At 39.9% G+C, this 22,385-nt stretch overlaps 1 protein-coding gene across 1 annotated transcript in view; it reads left to right on the forward strand.

Annotated features, from left to right (window-relative positions):
- The window catches only part of LOC139720400 (general transcription factor 3C polypeptide 1-like), a 50,166-nt gene extending 34,963 nt beyond the window's left edge, over window positions 1–15,203 (forward strand). The window contains exons 26-34 of the mRNA XM_071631764.1: window positions 37–211; window positions 877–1,008; window positions 2,001–2,172; window positions 4,043–4,134; window positions 6,295–7,514; window positions 7,974–8,136; window positions 11,149–11,774; window positions 13,654–13,846; window positions 15,027–15,203. Of these exons, the coding sequence (XP_071487865.1) occupies window positions 37–211; window positions 877–1,008; window positions 2,001–2,172; window positions 4,043–4,134; window positions 6,295–7,514; window positions 7,974–8,136; window positions 11,149–11,774; window positions 13,654–13,846; window positions 15,027–15,200 (2,947 nt within the window). The 3' untranslated portion in view covers window positions 15,201–15,203. The remainder of the gene's footprint in view (window positions 1–36; window positions 212–876; window positions 1,009–2,000; window positions 2,173–4,042; window positions 4,135–6,294; window positions 7,515–7,973; window positions 8,137–11,148; window positions 11,775–13,653; window positions 13,847–15,026) is intronic.
- Window positions 15,204–22,385: the final 7,182 nt, after the last annotated feature.

The raw sequence follows: 22,385 nt of genomic DNA on the forward strand, positions 1-22,385 counted from the left end.
CCCCTGAAATGTGCTGACTGTTGATTTTATTCCTAGAATGCTCAACACGAAAGAGAGGCTAGCTATGCCAGCCAGCTTAGATGAGCTGCATGAGAAGTATGACATCATCCCAAGCACAGCGCCCCCTGCCATGACCTACAGTAACCTGGAGTCATGTGATGTGTCATCTGACCAGGATATCATGATGTGTATTCTTGTGAAAATTGTCTTGGTAAGATGTTGGTGAAGAATTCATATTTATATGACTGAATTGTCTCTCTTTCTAAAATATCGATTTGAAATTGCTCCTCAATATCCTTTTTTATTTCCCCGTAAATTTAAATGGCAATTATGGTTAGGTCTTTTTTAATGTAAGACAATATGAAATGTTAATGTTGTAATTATTGACCAAAAGCAAAATATAGCTGTTAGAGTTTCCACTTGCATGTAAGCCAAATACCAAGTGACAAAAGTCTGTCAGCAAGTTTCTGTCAGATTACAAAAAAAAGAGAAAAGTTCTTTCTTTTCTCTCACTTTCTTCTTGTTTTTTTTTCCTCTTTTCTCCTTTCTTTTTTACCAATGGAGGACTCATTTCCTAAAGTGCTCTGTATTGTGTTCTTCCAGTTTTTTCCCTCTTCTTTTGTCTGTACTTTTTTTATTCTTTTCTGTCTCGTATTTATCTTTCCTTCTCTTACTCTTCTGTTTCCAGTTCTTCTTTGTCATCACTCAGCTGGTTTTCTTTCATGATCATTCGATAAAAGTATGAAAAAATATCATGGTTGTCCGGGTTTAATTCATTAACGAGAAATATGTGCACATTCTACATAAAAGTAGATCTGACAAGTTTGAATCTAGACGTCTTTAACATTGAATGTCGTTCAAATTTTCTCTTCCAAGATCGCTATGCTGTCCCACCACTATAAGCGGCGAGACATGAAGGAACTGTACTACGTGCTGCAGCAGTACGACCAACGCCTCCTTCACCAGACTGTGTCCAAGTTCAAACTTGCTGGCTTCCTTGGCAGGAGTGTAAGACAATGTTAAAGTGTTATCACTTGAGTACCTCAGTGGTAGGTGTAAATTCTATCACCTCGTGGAGGATACCTAAGAATGAATTTTGGACTTGTGACTGGGGATTGCTTTTAAAGAGGGATTTGTGAATTGCTTGAATTTTCTTCAGAACATTTTAGCAACTGTACTTCTAGCCTAAATACTGTTCGTATGCATCGCTTTACATGTAAATTCTACTGGGGAAATATACTTATTAACTTGTTGCTTTGTTTTACGTACAGTCAAACCTGTATATAGTGGCCACCTACGGGAGACAAAAAAAGTGGCCGTTACAGACAGGTGGTCGCTATAGGCAGGTTATCCAAATTTGTGTGCATTGCCTACATGTACATGTATTATCGTTGTATACTGTAAAAGTGGATATTGTCGCGCTTGGCAGGGTAAGAAGAGTTTCGCGTGTCTTTAATTCCGCGGAATCAAGACGTCAACTACTGGAATGTATGGCATGCAAAAATATTCGCGTGCTTTTATTTTCGCGCTACTTTCTGGTTGCGCGAAATGCGCGAAAATTTCAACACCGCGAAAATTTCCGCTTTTACAGTACATCTGTAAGTACTTACATGTTCATGCATGTGTGTACTTGTACGTATGCAGCGGTGGCGATCACTGAATTTTGCTTGTGAATGACTGGCACGGATACAAAGCAGAAAAACGCGCTGAATTACCAGCTCGGCTATGGCTCCTTTGGGTCTGTGGCCGCTATAGACAGGTTAGAATCTACTACAGGAAACAAAATTTGTGGCCACTGGCCGTGTTAGACAGGTGGTCGCTATACACAGGGTCTTTAACATGGCTTTTCTCTCAGGGGGATTTTTCAGTGGCCACTTTAGACAAGTGGTCGTTATAGACAGGTGACAGCTAAGGCAGGTTTGACTGTACTTTACTCACAAATCCTATGAAAAAAAAATTGTTCTGACTTTCTGACTGAATTCCCTCTTCCCAAAATGCAGCGCATGGTGGAACATGAATCCCGTAACAAGATCCGTGCGATGCACACGGTGCCAATGTCGTTCCAGTTCAACAAGACCTTCTTCAGTTTGCTTGACTCCCACAGCGTTCCGCGTAAGGCTGCCAATGAGACGATCAGTCTTTTCAAGGCTTTCCTTGAGGCCTACCACCAAGGTATGAAACCATTTCTGTGCTGCTCAAGATCAATGATCAATCACTAGTGATCTGCTGAGCTCAGTTAATCAATCTTAGTTCATTTCCGTTACATGTCTTCTTAACCCATTGAGGACTAGTGCCGAGTATACTCGGGCAGGTGTCTATGGAATATACAATATGTGTTCCAGCAAAATCAAACTCGTGGTCAAAGTGTGCACAATGTGCACTGAGATCAGAGCAGTCGTAACAACATTCTATGAAAACTCATAAAAAAAGATTAATTTGATCACCATATCATTAACCCTATTTCAACTGGGGGGGGGTCAAATTGACCCCCCTCGACATTTCGTGCCACGATTCCGCAATGCGCAAAGATTTTGCCGCGTCGTTTCATGACTTTTTTCATTGAAGTCTCCCGCATATTTTGAGACCAAATTTGCGACGTCTGGGTACACCGTTCTGAAGTTACGCAATGTTTTGCATATGCATGTCAACCCGAAAACAGCTCAAATTCATGATTTCGTGTGCAAATCAAACGCAAATGGTTTTTCTTGTATAATTGATATAAATTAGATTATTTCAACTTTTAACCATTGAAATTAATAAATTCTAATGTAGATAAGCTTGAAAAAATGCCTGCAACAAATTTTGGCAAAAAAACAATAGAAAACAAAAGATCGAAAAAACAGTAAAATACATAAGAAATTACCAAAACAATAAAAAAGAAAAGAAACTGATTTTGATTGCACTATTTTATTACAAGAAAATTGTTTGATGTGTCTTGAGGAACTCTGACACAAAAATTTAACAATCCTTTTGTCTTTTTGATGGAGTTATAGGTTAAAATATGATTTCATGTATAAATTTGCGTAATTAATTTATTAAAAAATATAATTTCAACATTTTTCTATGAATGACCATGTAATCTTGTATTGTATTAGCATCCAGCTCTATGTTCAGGCAAAATTTTGCGGCGATCGCGTGATCGGTGGTGGAGATCTGAAGGGGGGGGTAAAAACTTGGTCTCAAATAGCCCAGTTAAAATAGGGTTAAGAACTTCTTGGTTTCTTTGTATGGATGTTTACTATAGTATATGCGTTGCTGTGATGTTGGTCACATTTAAATTAGCGCACAAGTAATGAATGTAATCTCAGTGTTAACAATATGAACAAAGAACAAACATAGAAGACTACAGCACTGCCTGCCATGGGGAAAAATAGAACAAGTATGTTATTTCACCAAACCCAGACTGATATTCATTGTTAAAATTTCTGATAAATGAAAGCCTTCCTCATGGCTACTTAAAGGCAAGGGGAGGGAGAAAATACCTCTTCCTGTGAAGGACTGATGGCTCGGCATCCAATGAATAATATGACAGAACTTTTCTTATTGTTTGTCGAGGATGTCATATGGTGACATGACCACAGCGTGTGTCACAATTTTTCTCATGCCACAAATTTTTAAATTGCTTTTGAGTGCAGTGACAACTCCTCAATTAGAACATTTCTTGATATATCCATGCGAGGCATCATCACGATCATGGTTGTTTTTAAATGGTGGGTGATTGATAGAGAATAATCAAACTGGTAACTTCATTTGTGATGTATGATATCTTGCATCCAATGTAGCATACATTATAGGTTTTCATATCCTGTCATAGTTTTATTTGCACTGTAGCATTTCATTTCATTGTTCCACATCACTGTTGCTATGATTCTTTCCATAGGCCTGTATTATTACTTCAATCATCTTATCGAAAGTATTTTAAGATTTAAACACTGAAACATATGCTCTTAACAACTTGGCTTATGAGCGGACACTGAAAATGTTTTGCATCCAGTGTTTCTGAAGCTCATTCCTCTCTATTTTTCATGTATTATTTCGGTAGAATCTCAGAAATCACCAGGGGATGTTTCGCTGAACATGGATCTTGTTGAGGGTAACCTGGTCCCCCTTTTTGGTCTCTTGAGTCTTGGTGTGGTGAGTAACAGAGGACTTTCTGCTCCTGAGTAGCCAGTTGTTAGTCTTCACTTTGCACATGAGAAAAAAAAAGGCCTTTTGTGGTAACATGCATATTGCACATGTTGATTTTGAAATACACTGTGATAGCATCTATAGGCGAGGTCACACTCTACCTGAAACTACCCAGCATTTTGCTTCACGTAGTTTGGGCAGTGTGACAACAAACCTTTGAAGAAGTTACCGTGAAACTTCCCTCAAAACCTCCTGCATGCACTTGGGGAGTTTCTCACTTCTCGCAAAACTATGCTTAAATTTGTGCAGTGTAACCACACATGGCTGAAACTTCGAGAAGTTTGCGACACCCTGATAGATCCATTCATGTTGTTTGCACACATTGTGCATTCTTTTTTCCTCTGTTGCGTGTTCGCATATTTTTCTGGAAAGAGACCAAACTACGGGTAGTTACCTATCACTGAATGTATATATTATTCATTCATTCATTCATTCATTTATTTCCATATCAAAACATAACATTTACAGAAATCAAATACAATTACCTTGGTGAAATTCGTACATTTTGAATGGAGGGATCATACAAAGCACGAAAGAGGCTTGTTGGAAATGATCCCCTCCAAACAACTACGTTCAACTGAACAATTATCAGACAAATTCAATTGATAAAACAAAGTGTGTGTATGTGTAGTTTTGTCTGTAGTGTGACTGCGTGATCAAACTTCTGGATATTATCTACAAGCAAACTACACATACCGTAGTTTCATGTGGTGTGACAGCAACTGATGACGCAGTGATCATTCATGATGCAGTCCTTATATGGTGCTTGCCATCACATCCACCTGACAACAAAGTATTTATTAAAACCTAGTAGTTTACAATATACTGTAAAACGAGGAATGTTCGCGAAATTAAAATGCTCACGAAAGTTCTTGCCTACACAATATACATTGGATGCCAGTGGTAAGTCGCGAAAATTTCATGCTGCGAGATAGGCCGTCGGCTCCAATTCGTGACATTTGTATGCTGCGAATACAATTGTGTTTTACAGTAAACGGAAAAGGTGTGTTGATACGTCCCGTGCAAAACATGGGCGCTACTGCATGTGTTAAATTTATGGGCCATTGTTGTCATCTGGTCGTCACAGTGTAATTCTTTGTTTGAATATGAACGCCAGGAATTGTTACCTCAGGTAACCCTATGCACTTTGACAGTGATTGAAGTGCACTAAATAAAAAAAAAGAAGAAAGATCAATTGTGCAAATGTGCAAGTGAGCAAGCTACAAACTGGCATAATCGAGATTGCTTTTGCTGTTTACACTGTTGTCGCAGTTGGCAAGTCATTTGTCTACAAACATAATACGTAATACTCATTTTCAATAATGCATTCATAAAACATGTCAGTTTTGTATCAGGAATTGAGAATTGAGAAATAACTTTGTGATTTACATTTTTCTTGGCTTCTAATAATGATGAATGTCACAAAGAATATCAATTTATGCAGCACCTAAATACAGTGCACTCCCTTTATAACGAACACAGTTATAACGAAATTCCGGTTACAACGAAGTAAAAATTCAGGCCGCGACATCATCCATTCTATGTATTCTATGTGTATATGTTCGATTACTGTAAAACATGATATATTCGCGGCATGAATTTTTCGTGAATTGTTGCCAACAGACTTTTTTGCGGCATGAAATTTTCGCGAACTGCCACTGGCATTCAAAGCATATAGCGTAGACAAGAACTTTTGTGTACATTTTAATTTTGCGAAACTTGGCGCTCGCAAAATTCGCGAAATTAAAATGCACGCGAGCATTCCTCGTTTTACAGTATAATGGCAAGTCATTTGGGAAATAATGAAATTTTGATATAACGAAAGAGAACTTCATTATAACGGGAGTCCACTGTATGATGAAGGAGTGTCTAAATCCCCCCAAAAGGCAGGAAGGATGAATGTAGACCTTGTCAACTGAAAAAGCACTTGCAACTTGTGAAATACGATGCTGTATATAGATGTCCTTTATTCTTTGTTACAATTCTTTCTGTCCATCTTTCTCTTGTCCTTTTTCTTTGTTGTATTCTCTTTGTTTGTTTGTTTTTCTTGTCATTATCATGTGTCTTTTCAGTGGTGTCATTCTTTTTCACCTTTTTTCTGTTCAGATTGATGACTCCATCACAGTTCCTGAGAGTTTGCTGTCTTTGGATCTCAGTGCCATTGACATCAAGAACCTTGAGATGAGGCACGAAGAAGAAATTCAGAAAGATTCCGAGTCTGCAGACTCTGAGGATGAGGACATTGTTGCTGGTGGTCCGAGGGACGTTGCCAATTTGAGGGAGACCAGAGATAAAGAGGAGGACAGCAGTATGGAAGTGTCCCATTCTGAAATGAGCAAGATGAGAAGACAGTGCCTGTCCAACAGTGGGCGAAAGACTGTTGCTCTTATCCAGAGTGCCCACGAGGCTTGGAGCAAGAGCCATGAGGGAAAAACAGAGGGTCAGCCGCAATCAATCAAAAGTGGAATGCTTTCTCTGATACCACGCCTACTTACGAGTGAAAGGCGGAATCAAACAGATGACTCGGGGAGCATGACAGAGGTCGAGGTAGGCTCTAAAGGATCGACTGAAGATGAGAATGGAGAGGCAACCCCTTTCGCCTTTCATCTAGATCATGACTACATTGGCCCTCGAGTAACAGTCAATACTAGTAGTGGTGGGGAGGTGAGCAGAGTCTGGGACCAAGCTGGAGCCGTTGCTATGGAGATAGCAGGAGACAATTCAACTTCGTCACCACCTGTGTTTGCTCCTTCAGAGCAGTGCCAGGAGAGGAAGGAGATGAGCTCGAGCTCTGCAGACGCTTCACAAGATGTGGCAGAACATCCGATCCTGAAGACCGATTCCTTCTTCACCTGGCTGACAATGCAGGGTCTGCAGACAGAGACTTACTCAAAGAAGCCACAGAGCATCCACGAGGAACTTCGGGTGAAGAACTTCAGTCTCACCATGACACCCTCGCCAGCTTTCATGGCCAGCATCCAGCGACTCCTGGGCAACCAGACAGGACAAGCATCACCACTCTCCGACAGAGGAGCAATGAGAGAGGCACCTGGGCCTAAGAGTGCCGACCAGCCAATCCTTGCCAGAGAAACTTCTCATGATCCCATGGATTGCGAGAGGACTGCACCATCCTTCAGGGATTCTTCCAGTCCGGGAAAAAACTCAGAGCAAAAGGAGATGGCATTCCACACCCTGGCAGATGTTATTTCTGCACGATGTGGAACCTTGCAAGCATTCGCCCCAACTAGCTGGGAAAGGAGTCTGTTCCCAAGGGAGGATTACTGCATTCGAGAACACAGGAGGAGTCTAGAGGAAGTTAGCAAAGGGTATGTTTAATGTGACACATGTATCGTTAACCTTTCTTCCTGCCATGCTGTCTACTTGAAAAGGTATGCAATGTCCTTTTCACCACACAGTGTAACTTTACCATAGCTCCTCTCTACTCATAAACGAATTCGAGAAATTCTTTGCTTATTATTGCCAAAGCCATTTGCTATTTTTCAAATGAAATAAGACCACAGCCTGCTTCACACTGAATTTGATACTTTTAAGAGATCAAACAACTTGGCTTTATCATGTACATCTGTTGCATATGCATTGTCAAAATCTATTGAATACTCTGTGCACTTTCATGGTCTCTACTTTAATACTATTAGTAACTTTTTCTGCGGTTACATTTCACTTCCTGGATAGAATGAACGAGCACAGAATGAAAAATGAAAAATGGGTAAAAAGCTTCTCTTCACTCCCAGTGACACACACATTGACTTGCATTGACTCCGCAGACACCAGCACGAAAAACTGATGCGCTCCATATACACACTGATACTGAATGCCGGTAGATTTGGCATGACCGTGAACAAGCTTCTGATGGCATCTGGCCAGCACTGGCCCCAGGGGAAGGACAGGGTGCTGCAGTGTCTCAGGGTGCTGGTCCGGGAGCAGCTGGTGAGTAGTGTTTGATGTGTCACAAAGTGGCAGATGACACATTGGGGGGGGGGGGCTCTTTTGGGGGCATTGAGGCATTGCGGATAAGACTCTTTACTTCCAGTCAGAGGACCCGAGTTCAAATCCTGTCAGTGCTTGCACCCATAGACGAGATTATTTTACTCATCATGTCCCTCTTCGATCCAGGTGTATAAATGGATACTGTATACGGCGAATGTTGTGTGAGGTTTTTATTTTTTGCGAATTTTGTGAGTCTGGTGCTATTCATAGAATTAAAGACATGCAAAAATGACGACTCTGATCCCAGTATTAATGTGACGCTAATAAATACATTTCTCTGTTCAGTACAGTACTCCATGATCACAAATGTAACCACTCATGAAATCGTTGGGAGGTACTGATTTGCAAAAATTTAGACTCGCTAAATACATGGCATATACAGTACCTGCCAAGTGAAATGAATAAGATACCCAAGTTACTCTACTTTAAAGTTAAAACTATGACCACTGACCATCATACGATTCTTAATAGTAAAGGGAGGAGAACGGAGTGTCCCACCAGTACTAATTGTGCTGCCTCAAATTTGTTTTTGCTCTTTGCACTATACACCATGAAGCAAGTAAATTTCCAGTTTATTGATGCTATTCTCTCACTAAAGCACAATATACGTTTGGTTCTGAACCATAAATGGCACACTGTATTCACTCAGAGGGAAATTTCCTTTTATGGATTGGTTCTTTGTTTTCGCTCAGGGGGAAATTTGCTTTTTTATCCCTCACAAATTGCTTCTCGTCCTCTGATTGGTCGAGAGCACTGTGAACAACAAAACATAATTCTACCATACAAATCCGCATATGACTATACTCCCTAGGGAAATAGTACAAAAACTATATCGCGCCTTTTTTGCTTCGCATCGCGACGTGAAAGATTTCACGTGTAAATGAATGGGTATTGCAGCACCTTCGCTTCGCGAGAGATTTCATGTACAAATGAATGGGTATCGCGGCGCCTTCACTTCGCGAGAACCACAAGGCTCGCATACACTCAATACAACACGTGTATAGACCTCTAGAGATCGAGACTTACAACGTATCTTTAGAGAGACTCTTATAAAGCCCTCATTCTACCTAAAAAGATGATCATGGCATTGTCTTACGTTACAACAGAGTACAATTGTAGGCGATATGGTAGATCTGTAATTAGACAACAACAATAAGTAAGCTAGGGTCCTTCGACGTACCGTAGGCCTAGCTAGATCTATTCTAATACCTAACGTTGGTGGCTTTAGGCCTCATTTGGCCCTGGTTTTGAAGATGCATGTCGTGACTCGTAGAGACATATGCCAATGGAAGATCGTTCAAAGGATTTAGTGCAATGTATAAGAAAGTATGATCCCCTAACTACGGTATGCTAGATTTGAGGTAGTGTCTATGCCTGTATCAGGGATGCCAAGTCCAAAAAAATTTTATGAGTGAGACTTTCATGACTCGGCATCTCGGCATGCGAATGTGCGCGAGAGCGAGGGTGTGGGAGGGGTTTTTTCCCCTCTGTGGCCTCCCACGGTAGGGAGCTTTTTAAATTTTTAGCTCTTAATGGTGCGATTTGGTGCATACTTCAGTGATTATTTTTACTTATTTTGAAAGACAAAAGGGAAATATACCTTCAATTGCAACTATCATTTAAATCTTTTGAGCTATGCTCATTATTATAGGCCCAAGTTGCAGACTTCGCCCGATGCGTGAGAAAAATGGGTGTAGTGCGTGAGATCGTGAGATGGCCTCTAAATGCTTGAGTCTCACGCAGAATGTGTGAGTCCCGGTAGCTCTGCTATATCCCAGTGTAGGACTGTCTAATTTTGGGGAGTTCATGCTTCGCTGTTCGAAAGTTGGTCTCGCAGTTCACTAACTCGAGCGACCCACCCAAAAGATGTTGACAAACTGTAGGCCTGCTTCATTATTTCTAACGTTAGCGCAAGTTAGATCTAACGTTAGTTAAGCCTCTACCTGTCTAACAGTAGGCCCTAACAGTTAGTTTCCGTAATCTCATCCTAATAATTATTTTTCAGAGTGTCTAACAAGTTATATAGTCTAACTTGTTAACTGTTTACGTTAGAACACCGTACGAATCACACGAATTTACAGTGGCACTCGATACTTTAACTGCTAGAATTTTTCCAGTGCCTAATCTAACCTTAGACTCGCTGTTACTGAATGCTACCCAAATTTACAATGTATACTTGCATTTTAACAGGAAATGATAGTCCATATTCATGTACAGACAGCTAGGTAGAAAGACGACAGAAAACACAATCAACTGCAGCTCACAGTCACATCGTTGATCAGCTCGAGCACACACATCACCGCACCAACCGAACGTATTGCATGTATGAAGCACGTAGTGAGTTTGCAGTTTGCGCATGTTTACCAGTACGTTGTACAGCAATGCACCGAGTACACTTCAGCGGCTGAGCGCTCAGTTGTCTCTTCATAGTACGCGTATGCGCTGCCCTCCTGCTGAGCTGCTTTCCCGAGCGTGAATGACTGGTCAATCTTCTTGAAAAGAGTAAAGCAAGATGCCCTAAAAAAGGGGGTAAATTACAGAATACCAGCAGTCGAATACTCTTAAATTCATTGGGAGGGATATAAAACAAATATACCAGGCCAATTTTTCGAGGCACCGGTTGAAACTATGTGCCTTCGGTGACTTCAGTAGCACTATTTTCTTCGGGGCTGCGCCCCTCAGAAAATAGTGCTACTGAAGTCACCTCATGCACATAGTTTCAACCAGAGCCTCTCAGGCCTGGTATATTTGTATATTATGGATTTCAAGTAGGATATCAGGATGAAAAATGAACGAGTTATCACAGCATAATGCATCAAGAGTTTCACTTTATTTCCATTACTTTCCATGCGTTGCTCTGTCCATGAATCAGGGGATTTTTCTTAGCTCAAATGCAAGGCTAGTGTTCACTCGAGAAGCAGTTATTTCATTTATTAATTGTATTCCCCACAGGTCTTGGAGGTTGGAAGCACAGTACTACGGCTTGTGGCACTCGAGCATGCAGCCAGGTGGCTTGTGAAATCTGTACAGAAGACCAGCCCTGTGTCACACCAGGCAATCTCACACCACGAATCATGGCAATCGCCAAGGGGACAAAAATTGACAAAACCTTCCACTGGTGTCGGGAGCGACCATGATCTCCATCATGAAAAGGAGGAAAGAGTTACTGAATCCCCGACACTTACCCAGGAAGTTACATCAGTGGACAATTGTCACTCAGTTTGTAGCACGGATGTGAGACTCGTGAACTGCGAAGGTGAGGCAGAAAAAATCTGTGAACATTCTGATGTGAACACGAATGAGAAACCCCCTGCTGATGGAATGGACCTGTCCACTGAGGTGATGGAAATAGTGCCAAAGGAATCTACCATCTTCATACACAGGGAAGATGGGAATGCAGTGATAGGAAGGGGAGGAGATCAGGGTAGTAGTGACAGGGGTGAAGAAACATCACAGGTGGCGTCGGGAGAAGAAACGAGAAATCCAAGTTGCAGTCAGTCCCACGTGGAAAGAACTAAAATAAAAGGAGCTGAATCTAATGCAGACCTGCCAACAGCATCTGAATTGCCTCTACATGAGTAAGTTCACAAATTTAACACTAATACCCATTGGTAAGTGAGTGATGATGTGTTTCAGTGAAAAGGAGCAAAATATTTGAGGTAGTGGGTCAGCATGTAAACATTATGATGTAACAGTTGTACATACTTCTTGCTTTGATTAACCAGAAAATCTTTGTAGAAGGATTTAATATTCAGTATACAGTGACAAGTACTGATCATTGAAACACAGTGATATATATATGTGACCGTGCATCACAAAACAAACAAAGAGTCGCACCCCTTGATGTTACATGAGGAATTTAAAAAAGGTGTATTGGGTCAACTCAGTGAATCTTAAATTCTTTTATATTTTCTGAAAGAGCCATTCTTCTTCTACATTATTCCTAAGTCAGGGACCATGAAATGAATGGGAAAGTTTGTTTTCGGCATTTTTTCTACAACCCTATTAGTTGTCAAATAGTGAGATAGGTATGTCTTGGAGGCCCCTTTTCATTTCTTGAAAATCCTTTGCACACTCTTCACTTTCAAGTCTAATAATTTTTGAAAGACTAACTCTACTGCTTTGAAAGTAGGGAGTCATCATGGTCAGTATTTGTTAATAGATCCTGCTTAATTTCAGCTTAATCTGATAATCATTTCATTGTTGTTGCTCCAGTGGTTTACGTCATGTTTTTGTCCCATTCATCGCCAGCTAGCCTCGTTTGGTAAAGATTAAGCGCTTGAATAGACCCTGTACTTCAGAGCCTCTTTTCTCAGTTTACACTTTCCAAGAGTGTGTACATTCTTTACAATATTAAGATAGATTAGGAGAGTCCATTTGAATTGAGTTAAACACAGTTTTAAAGCTTAGAGTCTGCTCTTTCAGAATGTGCCCTAAACTAAAAATCCATGTCTAGCGACTTTTTGTTGGTTTTGTGATGCAGGGTCATATATAGAGAAAGATTATCTGGGAAAGTTTTGGGCATAGGGTTAAATGTCAAGAAAAAATGCAAAATTCACTTCTTTTTTTTTCTCCATATGTCAGAAATGGCTTAAGATATCATCATGAACCTTGGTACATATTCATGTACTGTCTAACGATGATTCTCTTTGGATTTTTTTTTTTTGGGGGGGGGGGATGGGATCAAAGGTCAAGGTCAAAGGTCAGGTTAAAATAGTCATATTCTATGCTGAAATGACACTTTTTCTCCATATCTTGGAGATTACTCAATGCATAAACATAATCAAACTAGGTATATATTACTGCACCACTGATTCTGTAGGGAAAATTTTGCGATGGGGTCATAGGTCAAGGGAAAATGTTTTAAAAATGTCTCATTTTCCCCATATTTTGAAAATAGCTAGAAGCATTCTAATGAAAATAGATGCTACAAGTTAGTGAATATTTTAAGAATTGTGGGCCATGGGGTCAAAGGGCAAGGATCAAATGTCAAAAAAGTAAAAGTGATGAAACCCCCGAATACCTGCTCTCTTTAACAATTTAGTCATCCATCCAAATGAAACCTAGTTGAAAGAAAGTAAGCACTCGACACATTTGTGAGTAACATATCATTATGATTTTGTGCCACTGATGTATGTGAAAATGTTATCTCAGATTTTCAGACATACTCTAGACTTTATCGTAAGAACCATGTATTATGGCCGAAGCATTCCAGTCGCCATAACAACATTCTTAATTTGTTTGTGTGTTTGTTTTTAATTAGGAGCCACATTGATTTGAGAGAATAGTTGTATAAAAACCACAGTACAATTTGCAGTTTTGTCAAAAAATACTTGTAGAAGGATGGATCTACATTGTGTTTTGCAGCCAGATTTCCAAAATAGACGAGGCAAAAAAAAGAAAATCTTGTAAAAAGTAAGAGAACAAGAGGAACCAAGCTCCCATTGTATGTTTCAGGTATCAGCGGCATGTGACCTTTATGAGCCACATCTGGACCAATATTGATGGCTCGGTCAACAACACATCCCTCAGCATGATGACCACCAGCTTGGGACTGCTTATCATGTCCCAGCCAGGGATTAAGGAGACCGACATCTTCCACTACTACTCCAAGGTGATGGACCCCGTCGAGTGTCTCCATCTCATCAAGGTGAGAAATTCTACAGGCCAAACACTTCTTTGCCTTCCTTACATCTCTTTACCACTTCTTATTCATTCATTCATTCATTCATTCATTCATTCATTCATTCATTCATTCATTCATTCATTCATTCATTCATCCATTCATCCATCCATCCATCCATTAATCCATCCATCCCTCCATCCATCCATCCATCCATTCATTCATTCATTTGACAAAATTTAAAACAATATGCAACTTACAGGTCATTGAATACATGTAGAAACAAATACATGCCAGGATTATCAAACACAGAGACGTACCTTAGCTTAATTTGTTGGCAGACACAGACACACACATGCACACACACTCTCACACATCCATACTAAGTGTACAGAGAATAAGAGATGAGAGAAAGAAGGGGAGAGGAAGAAAGGAAGTCTAGTCTAAGCAATGAATGTAAAGTATAAAAAAATGCTAATGATATGTGAAATTTAATGGTTATCAAGCCACTGGGCATTTTACAGTTTGATTTGATTTTGTTTTATTTTATCGTTCCACATCTCAAACACAAATAGCATGATTCAATCGATTGAACATAAGACTAGCGTCGTAGCGTCGTAAGAATACAAGAGAAGACAATTTTCTCAAGATGAATGTAGGGGAACTTCTAAAAAGCAAAGCTTGTAGTGTATAGCTCCTTTGATGAAAATGTTGGTCTTGTTAAACAAACAACCTAGTAACAAAAACTATTAAAGGAAAGAGAGCAAAAAGAGCAAGAGAAACAAATAAAATAGATCAGAACATAACGAGATAGCCACCTGTAATACACTAAACAAGATTCCTCGTTCTTCAGATTCCTCCAGTTGTGTGCATGCCAAAAATGAAATTTCCCACATATGTAACACACGGATATGTACAGAATGATTAATTTTTGGTGTAAACCATCAAATTGAAATGAGATATATTAGAAAGAAAAGGGGTCTTTGCTTAGGGAAGAGCTTTTCCACTTCATAATATTCAAACTATTTCAGTTAAACAGCCGATTGCACTTCTAAAAATTTGATTGAAAATACAGCTGTATAAGAGAAAACGTAAATACTATTGATGCACTGTGTATGTGTGCCTGTTACGTACTCGAGATGTGATGACAATTTGTATGATTAATTTTTGCTCCATCGCGCTAAACCTCTAAACTCTTGTGATCCAGATTCTCCTCAATGGCGGAGTGATCAGCCGACACGCTACCTTCATCAGCAGCAGGGCCACCCCCTTCCAGCAGTTGTCCAACACGAAGCCGACGCCCACTCCATACTACCACCCCACCACCCAGGCTCTGCCCAACCTGGCCCTGCTGAGAGATAACTTTCAAAATCCTGCGTGAACAGACCATCAAATATCAGCCAAGGAGAACCTCTTTAATAAACTTCAGTACTATGAATTGTGCATGCTTAATGTGATGTATTGTTAACACCCAAGGTCAAGGGCCATGTATTTTAGACTTACCTTGAACAGCTCACACCTGTCATTGATTGCTACTTCTGTTTGCTATCTTAGCTAAACAAAAGCACTTTATGCCATGCTTTGATACCTATCATGACCAATAGTCTCAGTCAAGTGCATTGATGACTGTACACTGTAACAAAAGAATGATACATTAAATTCATTCAAACATGAGTTGTGAAGTAAATATGCCCCAGTTTGCTTGGAATTTTGAAGTATTGGATTTGTATGATGGGGCTTTTCTTCAAATCTCAAGAGGTATTTAATATGTGAAATAAAATGATGGTTTAACTCATGAGTATCACAGATATGTCGAATACAAGAGCAGTCAGAGATCCTAAGTGTCATACTGTCTTTATAAATAAATCAGTACCGTGCATGAAACAATACCTCATTCAAGGACTAGTCTGGCTAGTTCTCTCATCCTGTTAGTCATTATCAATAAATGACTGAAAAGCAAGACTTCTGGTCATATGTGTCCTGCAATGCATTCAGTTGAGTTTGGCAAGACTTGTTGTTTGCGAATCCAGCATTATCAAAACAGGTGTCCCCAAGTTTAATAAGACGTATTTCGGATGTCACAGTTTTTTTTTTTTTTTTTAAGATATAGAACTATAATTGTCCTCCTGACTTCAGTGCCTTTCACATACAAAGATGCTATCAAATATAATTTTAAAAAAAGATTAAATATAAGTCAGGTATCAACCAATCAAAATAGACATTTTTTGTAACATATTCAAATTTTATGCGTACCTTTAAACAAAGGTTGTTCTTGACAACCTGAAAGCTTGTGTGAGGCTTGTCCAACATAGCAACTAGTGATATTATGCAAAATGGATTCCATCAATTGAATTTCATTTAAGAAGAGCAGATTAATGTAATAGCTTGTCTCTATGTTTCCGGGAATCAAACACCTATAGATTGGAATTATTACCCAAACGGTCTATTGAGTATTCAGAGACATACATGTGTGTTTTATATTTTAACTTGTGTTTGCTCTCAACTTTTATGCAACAGGGCCCTGAACAAAATTAGTACACTGTTTTTTACTAAAGTATGAGGGAGGGTAAAGTATTGGCTGAATGTTGTTCTTGGTTTTTTTTTAATCCTCTATTAAAGCACTTTGGTGCATATGAGCATGGACCTACAAGAGGCATGGACATTCATCGTTCATTTATTGATTCACGCACCTGTTTCTATCAAACGCATCACAGAAACATTTGAACATGCTTTCCTGCTTTGATCTGGTCCTGTCCACAGACGGACAGCCAGAATAAAAACAAAATGGTGCTTTGAGAAATCTGAAAACTACTTGTATGGAAGATGATAACTCTCTTAATCGAAAAATGCGTGTGCACTTGTCCTGTATATTTTGATGTCATCGCTCAAGCAATTTTACAAAATGTAAGTACAGTGCACTCCTGTTATATTGAATACAGTTCTACCAAAATTTCAGTTACAATCAAGAAAAAAATTCAGGCCGCAACATTGTCCACTCTATGTTTTTAGTTGTTTATTTGTTCTGTTGTCATAACATCTTGATATAACAAATTAAACTGCCTTCCCTGGACTTTGTTATAACAGGAGTCGACTGTACTTTTACAAGGAAAAGCAAAATGTTTGGGCAGGTTGACTGACTTGTAATCTAATCTGTGGCGATGGCTTCTACTGTACTATCCATCAAGAGTGCCTCACTTCTCAGCTTGTACTTTGGTATGCTTTAATAATACATTGTCTTGACTTTTGAAATGCCATGATCTAGGATTTATCCACCTTATCTATGATATAATTACAGTAAACCTAACTGATGGGAACATTGAAAATTGAAGACATGGCATGTAGACAATGAATTCATGTCTGCTATGATATTCTGCAGAAGGCCCTTTTCCTTTAAATTGGTTATCATGTTAGGTATTAAAGCAGCATTTGATACACCTTTTGCCAAAAAGATGTTGCTTAAAGTCTCTGTGATGGCACAACCATTCATGACAGAATTTTTCAGATCACATTGGAGTGCTTATCACAGTGATTTATTGCAGATCAGCCTCTGTTCATCTCGGATCCTTGAAACAAGGACACACATTTTACTTGTACTGATTATAGTATGTCTTCTTGGTTATGTCTTGCTTTAATTAGGTAATAAATGCCTATCTTTAGTATTCTTAGGAGGGATAACAAGATTTTATGCCAATTTCCAGGCTGTATGTAAATTATTTGTACAGATTCCCTTCATATTTTGTCTGATTCGTGTAGCATGAAAGATTAAACAACATGCAATGAAAACCAATGGCTGAATGATCCTATGTTTATTGGTTCCACAGTGGACTTCAGGGTGATTCTTTGTATTGATTTTGTTGGGTGTTTTTTTTTCAATGTAAGTCTTTCGATGAATAAGTCGATGTACATGGGTAGTGATCGACATGTATCATATACAGTACTTGTGCTAGTCACAGAAAAATGCGTAACCACCTGTAATGAGAAACACCATACTGTAACCATTTTCAGTTTGCAGGTGCTTCCAGTTACATGAGGTTATTCATCATGGAGTGTTTTGAAGGGTAACTCATTTGCTCCAGCGACAATTGTTCCGGTCTTATTTTATCTCAGGTTGCATGACATCTGAACGAAATAAGAATTGATTTATGCTATGTTGATGATGTACTGTAACTGATGATGTTTTTTGTTGTCCCCGCCGAACGAGTTCGAGCAGGGGATTATGAAACGGGCTCCGTATGTGTGTGTGTCCGTGTGTCCGTCTGTGCTAACGAGAGTATGCTTGTGTGGCTAGGAGAACAATAGTGCACAATAGACGGCCTTTATTCCGTCAGGCTTGTGTGGCTAAAATTTTTGCTTGTGTGTCTATTTTAACAAAAGGGAGAACAAAGGGGTAGACACACAATTATATCACCATAAGGTCGTCCGTCCGTCTGTCCGTCCGTGTGTGATCAAAATGTTCAAAATGCTACTCCTTCGCCATTTCTAACCCGATTTTGATTCTGTTTGCTTTATATGATAGCACTACATGGGAGCTTTGAAACTTTTATACAGAATTTCAGTTGTGACCTTTGACCTTGACCTTTGACCTATATTGTACATTTTGCTTCAAAATGCTACTCCTTCGCCATTTCTAACCCGATTTTGATTCCGTTTGCTTTATATGATGGCACTAGGTGACGGCTTCAAAACTTCTACACAGAATTTTGACCTTTGACCTTGATTTTTGACCTATATTGTACATTGCCTACAAAATGCTACTCCTTCGCCATTTCTAACCCGATTTTGATTCCGTTTTCGAAAGCCGCAAATTTGTGGCTTTCCAATCAGGTTTCCTAATCAGGTTTTCAGACACCTGTTTGTAAAAGCCTTTTGAAGTTGATAAACGCAAAGCTGTTTTGAAACGGCTTTGTAGTATTGTACTGCAGTTACGAACAATGCACGCCTTATAAATTATGACCTCTACTCCTCAGGTCGAATTGCCCAAGGCTAATGCAGCTGTGCAGTGACAGGCCAGTTATCGTGTTCGCGAAGAGTTGATAAACGCAACTATTTTGGAAGCCGTTTCTAAAGGGCTTTAGAAACGGCTTTTGAAAGCCGTTTAAACAGGGGAAAGTTGATAAACGCAGCCAAAGTCTCATGCCGCCACTCAGAAATATTTGAACTATGTGCTAAACTGGAGTTGCCTCACAGATAGGAAGACAATTAATTCATGTGGCATTGCATCAGGACTCGTCACTCTCAAAGGAAGATATGTCTTTATGATGGTAGTTACTTTTCGCCGTCCCTTGGAAAACAAGCGGCACATTAATAGTACAGAGCTTTGGAAAGGGCTTTGGAAAGGGCTTTGGAAAGGGCTTTGGAAAGCCGTTTAAACAGGGGAAAGTTGATAAACGCAGCCTAAAGGGCTTTGGAAACGGCTTTGGAAAGCCGTTTCAAACAGGGGAAAGTTGATAAACGCAGCCATAGATGACCGTCTTTCCGAGCAAAGAGATGATTCATGTGGAACGCTAACATAATGTCGGCTATAATTTGTTTGTTTTTGTATTAAAGGACATTAAATTTCAGCTAATGATAAGGCATATGATAAAAAAGTTACTCCTGTCCAAGATTATGTCAAAAAGTGGAAATCTGAATCTGAATCTGTAAATACGTTGTGAAAATATTTGAGCTGCACCCTTATTGGAAAGTCGATTTCATCATCTCTCCGATCACTTCCGACAAACATTTAATGAAAGTTCTTTATCAATTTATGTGTTAGATTAGTGCAAAAACATGTAAAGTCAGGTAATTTCAATTCTTAGTTCATCAATTTTTGTGGAATTTTTATTCGCACATCCCTTTGTCTGTACCTTTATGTACCGCTCATTTTTCATAAGAAGGGACAGCGAAAAGTAATTATCATCATAGAGACATATCTTCAATCAAGAGTGATGAGTCATGATGCAATGCCACATGAATTAGTTGTCATCCTATCTGTTTGGCAGCTCCAGTTTAGCACATACTTCAAATATTTCTTAGTGGCGGCATCAGACATGGGATCAAACGAAATAACACTATTGTAACTCTATCTTTTGAACCTCCTTGGTTCCATGGGCAGAAAAAGGTGACAAGTATCCAGGCATGCTGTTTTTTAAATTCAGTGAAATAAGCATCTGTGAGGTAATGATTATTCATGAATTCCTTATAAATGCTGCTTTCCAGCACATCCACCTGAAAGCAAGTGGTATTTGGCGATATATACCAATACAAATTATTTGTTGATGCATTCAATAGGCGTTTTCACATCAGCCCGATAAAAATCCAAGCTCGAGATATTTTTCGCGGTCGCAAATTAGCGCGCTATTATCATTTCCTACTCATATCAGCCCGAACATTATCAAATAGCGCGCTAGTTCGCATTAATTATCCTTCTATTTCGGAAATTTCCCGAGTTGGACTCGAGAAATTTTCTCAATAGGCGTTTTCACATCAACCCGATAAAAGTCCAAGCTCGAGATATTTTTCGCGATTGCGAATTAGAGCGTTATTTCATTTCTTATTCACATCTGGCGTTTTCACATCAGCGCGATGTTTCGAAATGGCGCGCTATTTTCTGACTTGGGAAATTTGAAAATATCCCGAGCTTGGATTTTCATCGGGCTGATGTGAAAACGCCTATTAGCCCGAAGAGAATTAGCCCGAATTTTTTCGAGCTAATTCGACAGCTGAGTATGTGCAAACAGCATCAGTAATGTGTGTGCCCTCTCAAAAGGCGTTTTCACATCAGCCCGATAAAAGTCCAATCTCGAGATAATTTTCGCGATCACGAATTAGAGCGCTGTTTCATTTCTTTGTAGGCGTTTTCACATCAGCCCGATAAAAATCCAAGCTCGAGATATTTTTTAATTTCCCAAGTCAGAAAATAGTGCGCTATTTCGAAACATCGGGCTGATGTGAAAACGCCTATTCACTCAGCCCGAAGAGAATTAGCCCGAATCTTTTTTTTTTCGAGCTAATTCGACAGCTGAGTATGTGCAAACAGCATCAGTAATGTGTGTGCCCTCTCAAAAATTCCTCATGACTTGTGTGCAGTTTGCCTGGATCAATCGGGTTACACACGCTAGGCATGATGGGATGCATCACGCTAATTTCTCGAGTCGTTTTCAACTTATGAAATAGCGCGCTACTATCCTGCTATTTCAGAAATTTTCCCCAAGTTGGACTCGATAAATTTTTTTCGATCAGAGCGATACAATTAGCGCGATAATTCGTGTTCACATTATCAAATAGCGCGCTATTTCGTGATCGGGTTAATATCCCAAGTCAGAAAATAGCGCACTATTTCGAAACATCGGGCTGATGTGAAAACGCCTAATGACGGATCATTAGGCGTTTTCACATCAGGCCGTTAAAAATCCAAGCTCGAGATATTTTTCGCGATCGCAAATTAGCGCGTTATTTCATTTCCTATTCACATCAGCCCGAACATTATCAAATAGCGCGCTATATATTTCGCATTAATCACCCTGCTTTTTCGGTAATTTCCCGAGTTGGACTCAAGAATTTTACTCGATCAGAGCGATAAAACTAGCGCGCTAATTTGTATTCACATTTGGCGTTTTCACATCATCTCGATAAAAATCCAAGCTCGAGATATTTTTTAACTTCCCAAGTCAGAAAATAGCGCGCTATTTCGAAACATCGGGCTGATGTGAAAACGCCTATTATCAAATAGCGCGTTATTTCGCGATCGGGTTAATTTCCCAAGTCAGACGAAACATCGGGCTGATGTGAAAACGCCTATTCTGATCATCTGGTCTACGCATGTTTATTCTTCGTTTTAACACAATAATCAATTGGATCCTTTAATGTATATTGTTACCTAAGACCCCGTTTACAGTGCGGGGCTGGGCCGAACCCAGCCTCAATTGCGAGGCCGGGCCCCGCAATTTTGTCTGTTTACACTGCCGGGCTCGGCCGCGCTTTTGATTCAAACCTTTCAATATTTTGTCGTAGTGGCGCTCTGCTTGTAAACAAACGCAATTTGGTATTGTCTGGTTTTCAGCCCCTTTGCCACATGAATTCCAGAGCGAGGCCAAATGCGAGGCCAATTTTGGCCCCGCATTTGGCCTTTTGTGCGTTTACACTGAAGCGGGGCTGGGCTGAGCCGCGGCCGAGCCCAGCCTCAATTGCGGGGCCGAACCCCGCAATTTTGTCCGTTTACACTGCCGGGCTCGGCCGCGCTTTTAATTCAAACCTTTCAATATTTTGTAGTAGTGGCGCTCGATCTGCTTGTAAACAAACGCAATTTGGTATAGTCTGGTTTTCAGACCCTTTGCCAATTGGATTCCTTGGAGAAACAGGAGTTGATAAGTCATGACACCATTTTATTTCATTTTCCTTTTTTTTTGGGGGGGGGGGGGGGGCTATGAGATGCAATGTCTAAATACAGCAGTAAACTGCAACTGCTCTGTATATGCTCACTTGAGTGCACGTAGTGGGCACGCAACACAGCTACAGCCTGTAGTAAAGTGGACACTGTCAGTCTGTCAATAAATTCAAGTCAGTTGACGGGCAAACCAGGAGTAGG

Source organism: Diadema antillarum, unplaced genomic scaffold, assembly GCF_040938485.1.
Source record: "Diadema antillarum isolate AM-2024a unplaced genomic scaffold, OU_Dant_1.0 scf00000011, whole genome shotgun sequence".
NCBI lineage: Eukaryota > Metazoa > Echinodermata > Echinoidea > Diadematoida > Diadematidae > Diadema > Diadema antillarum.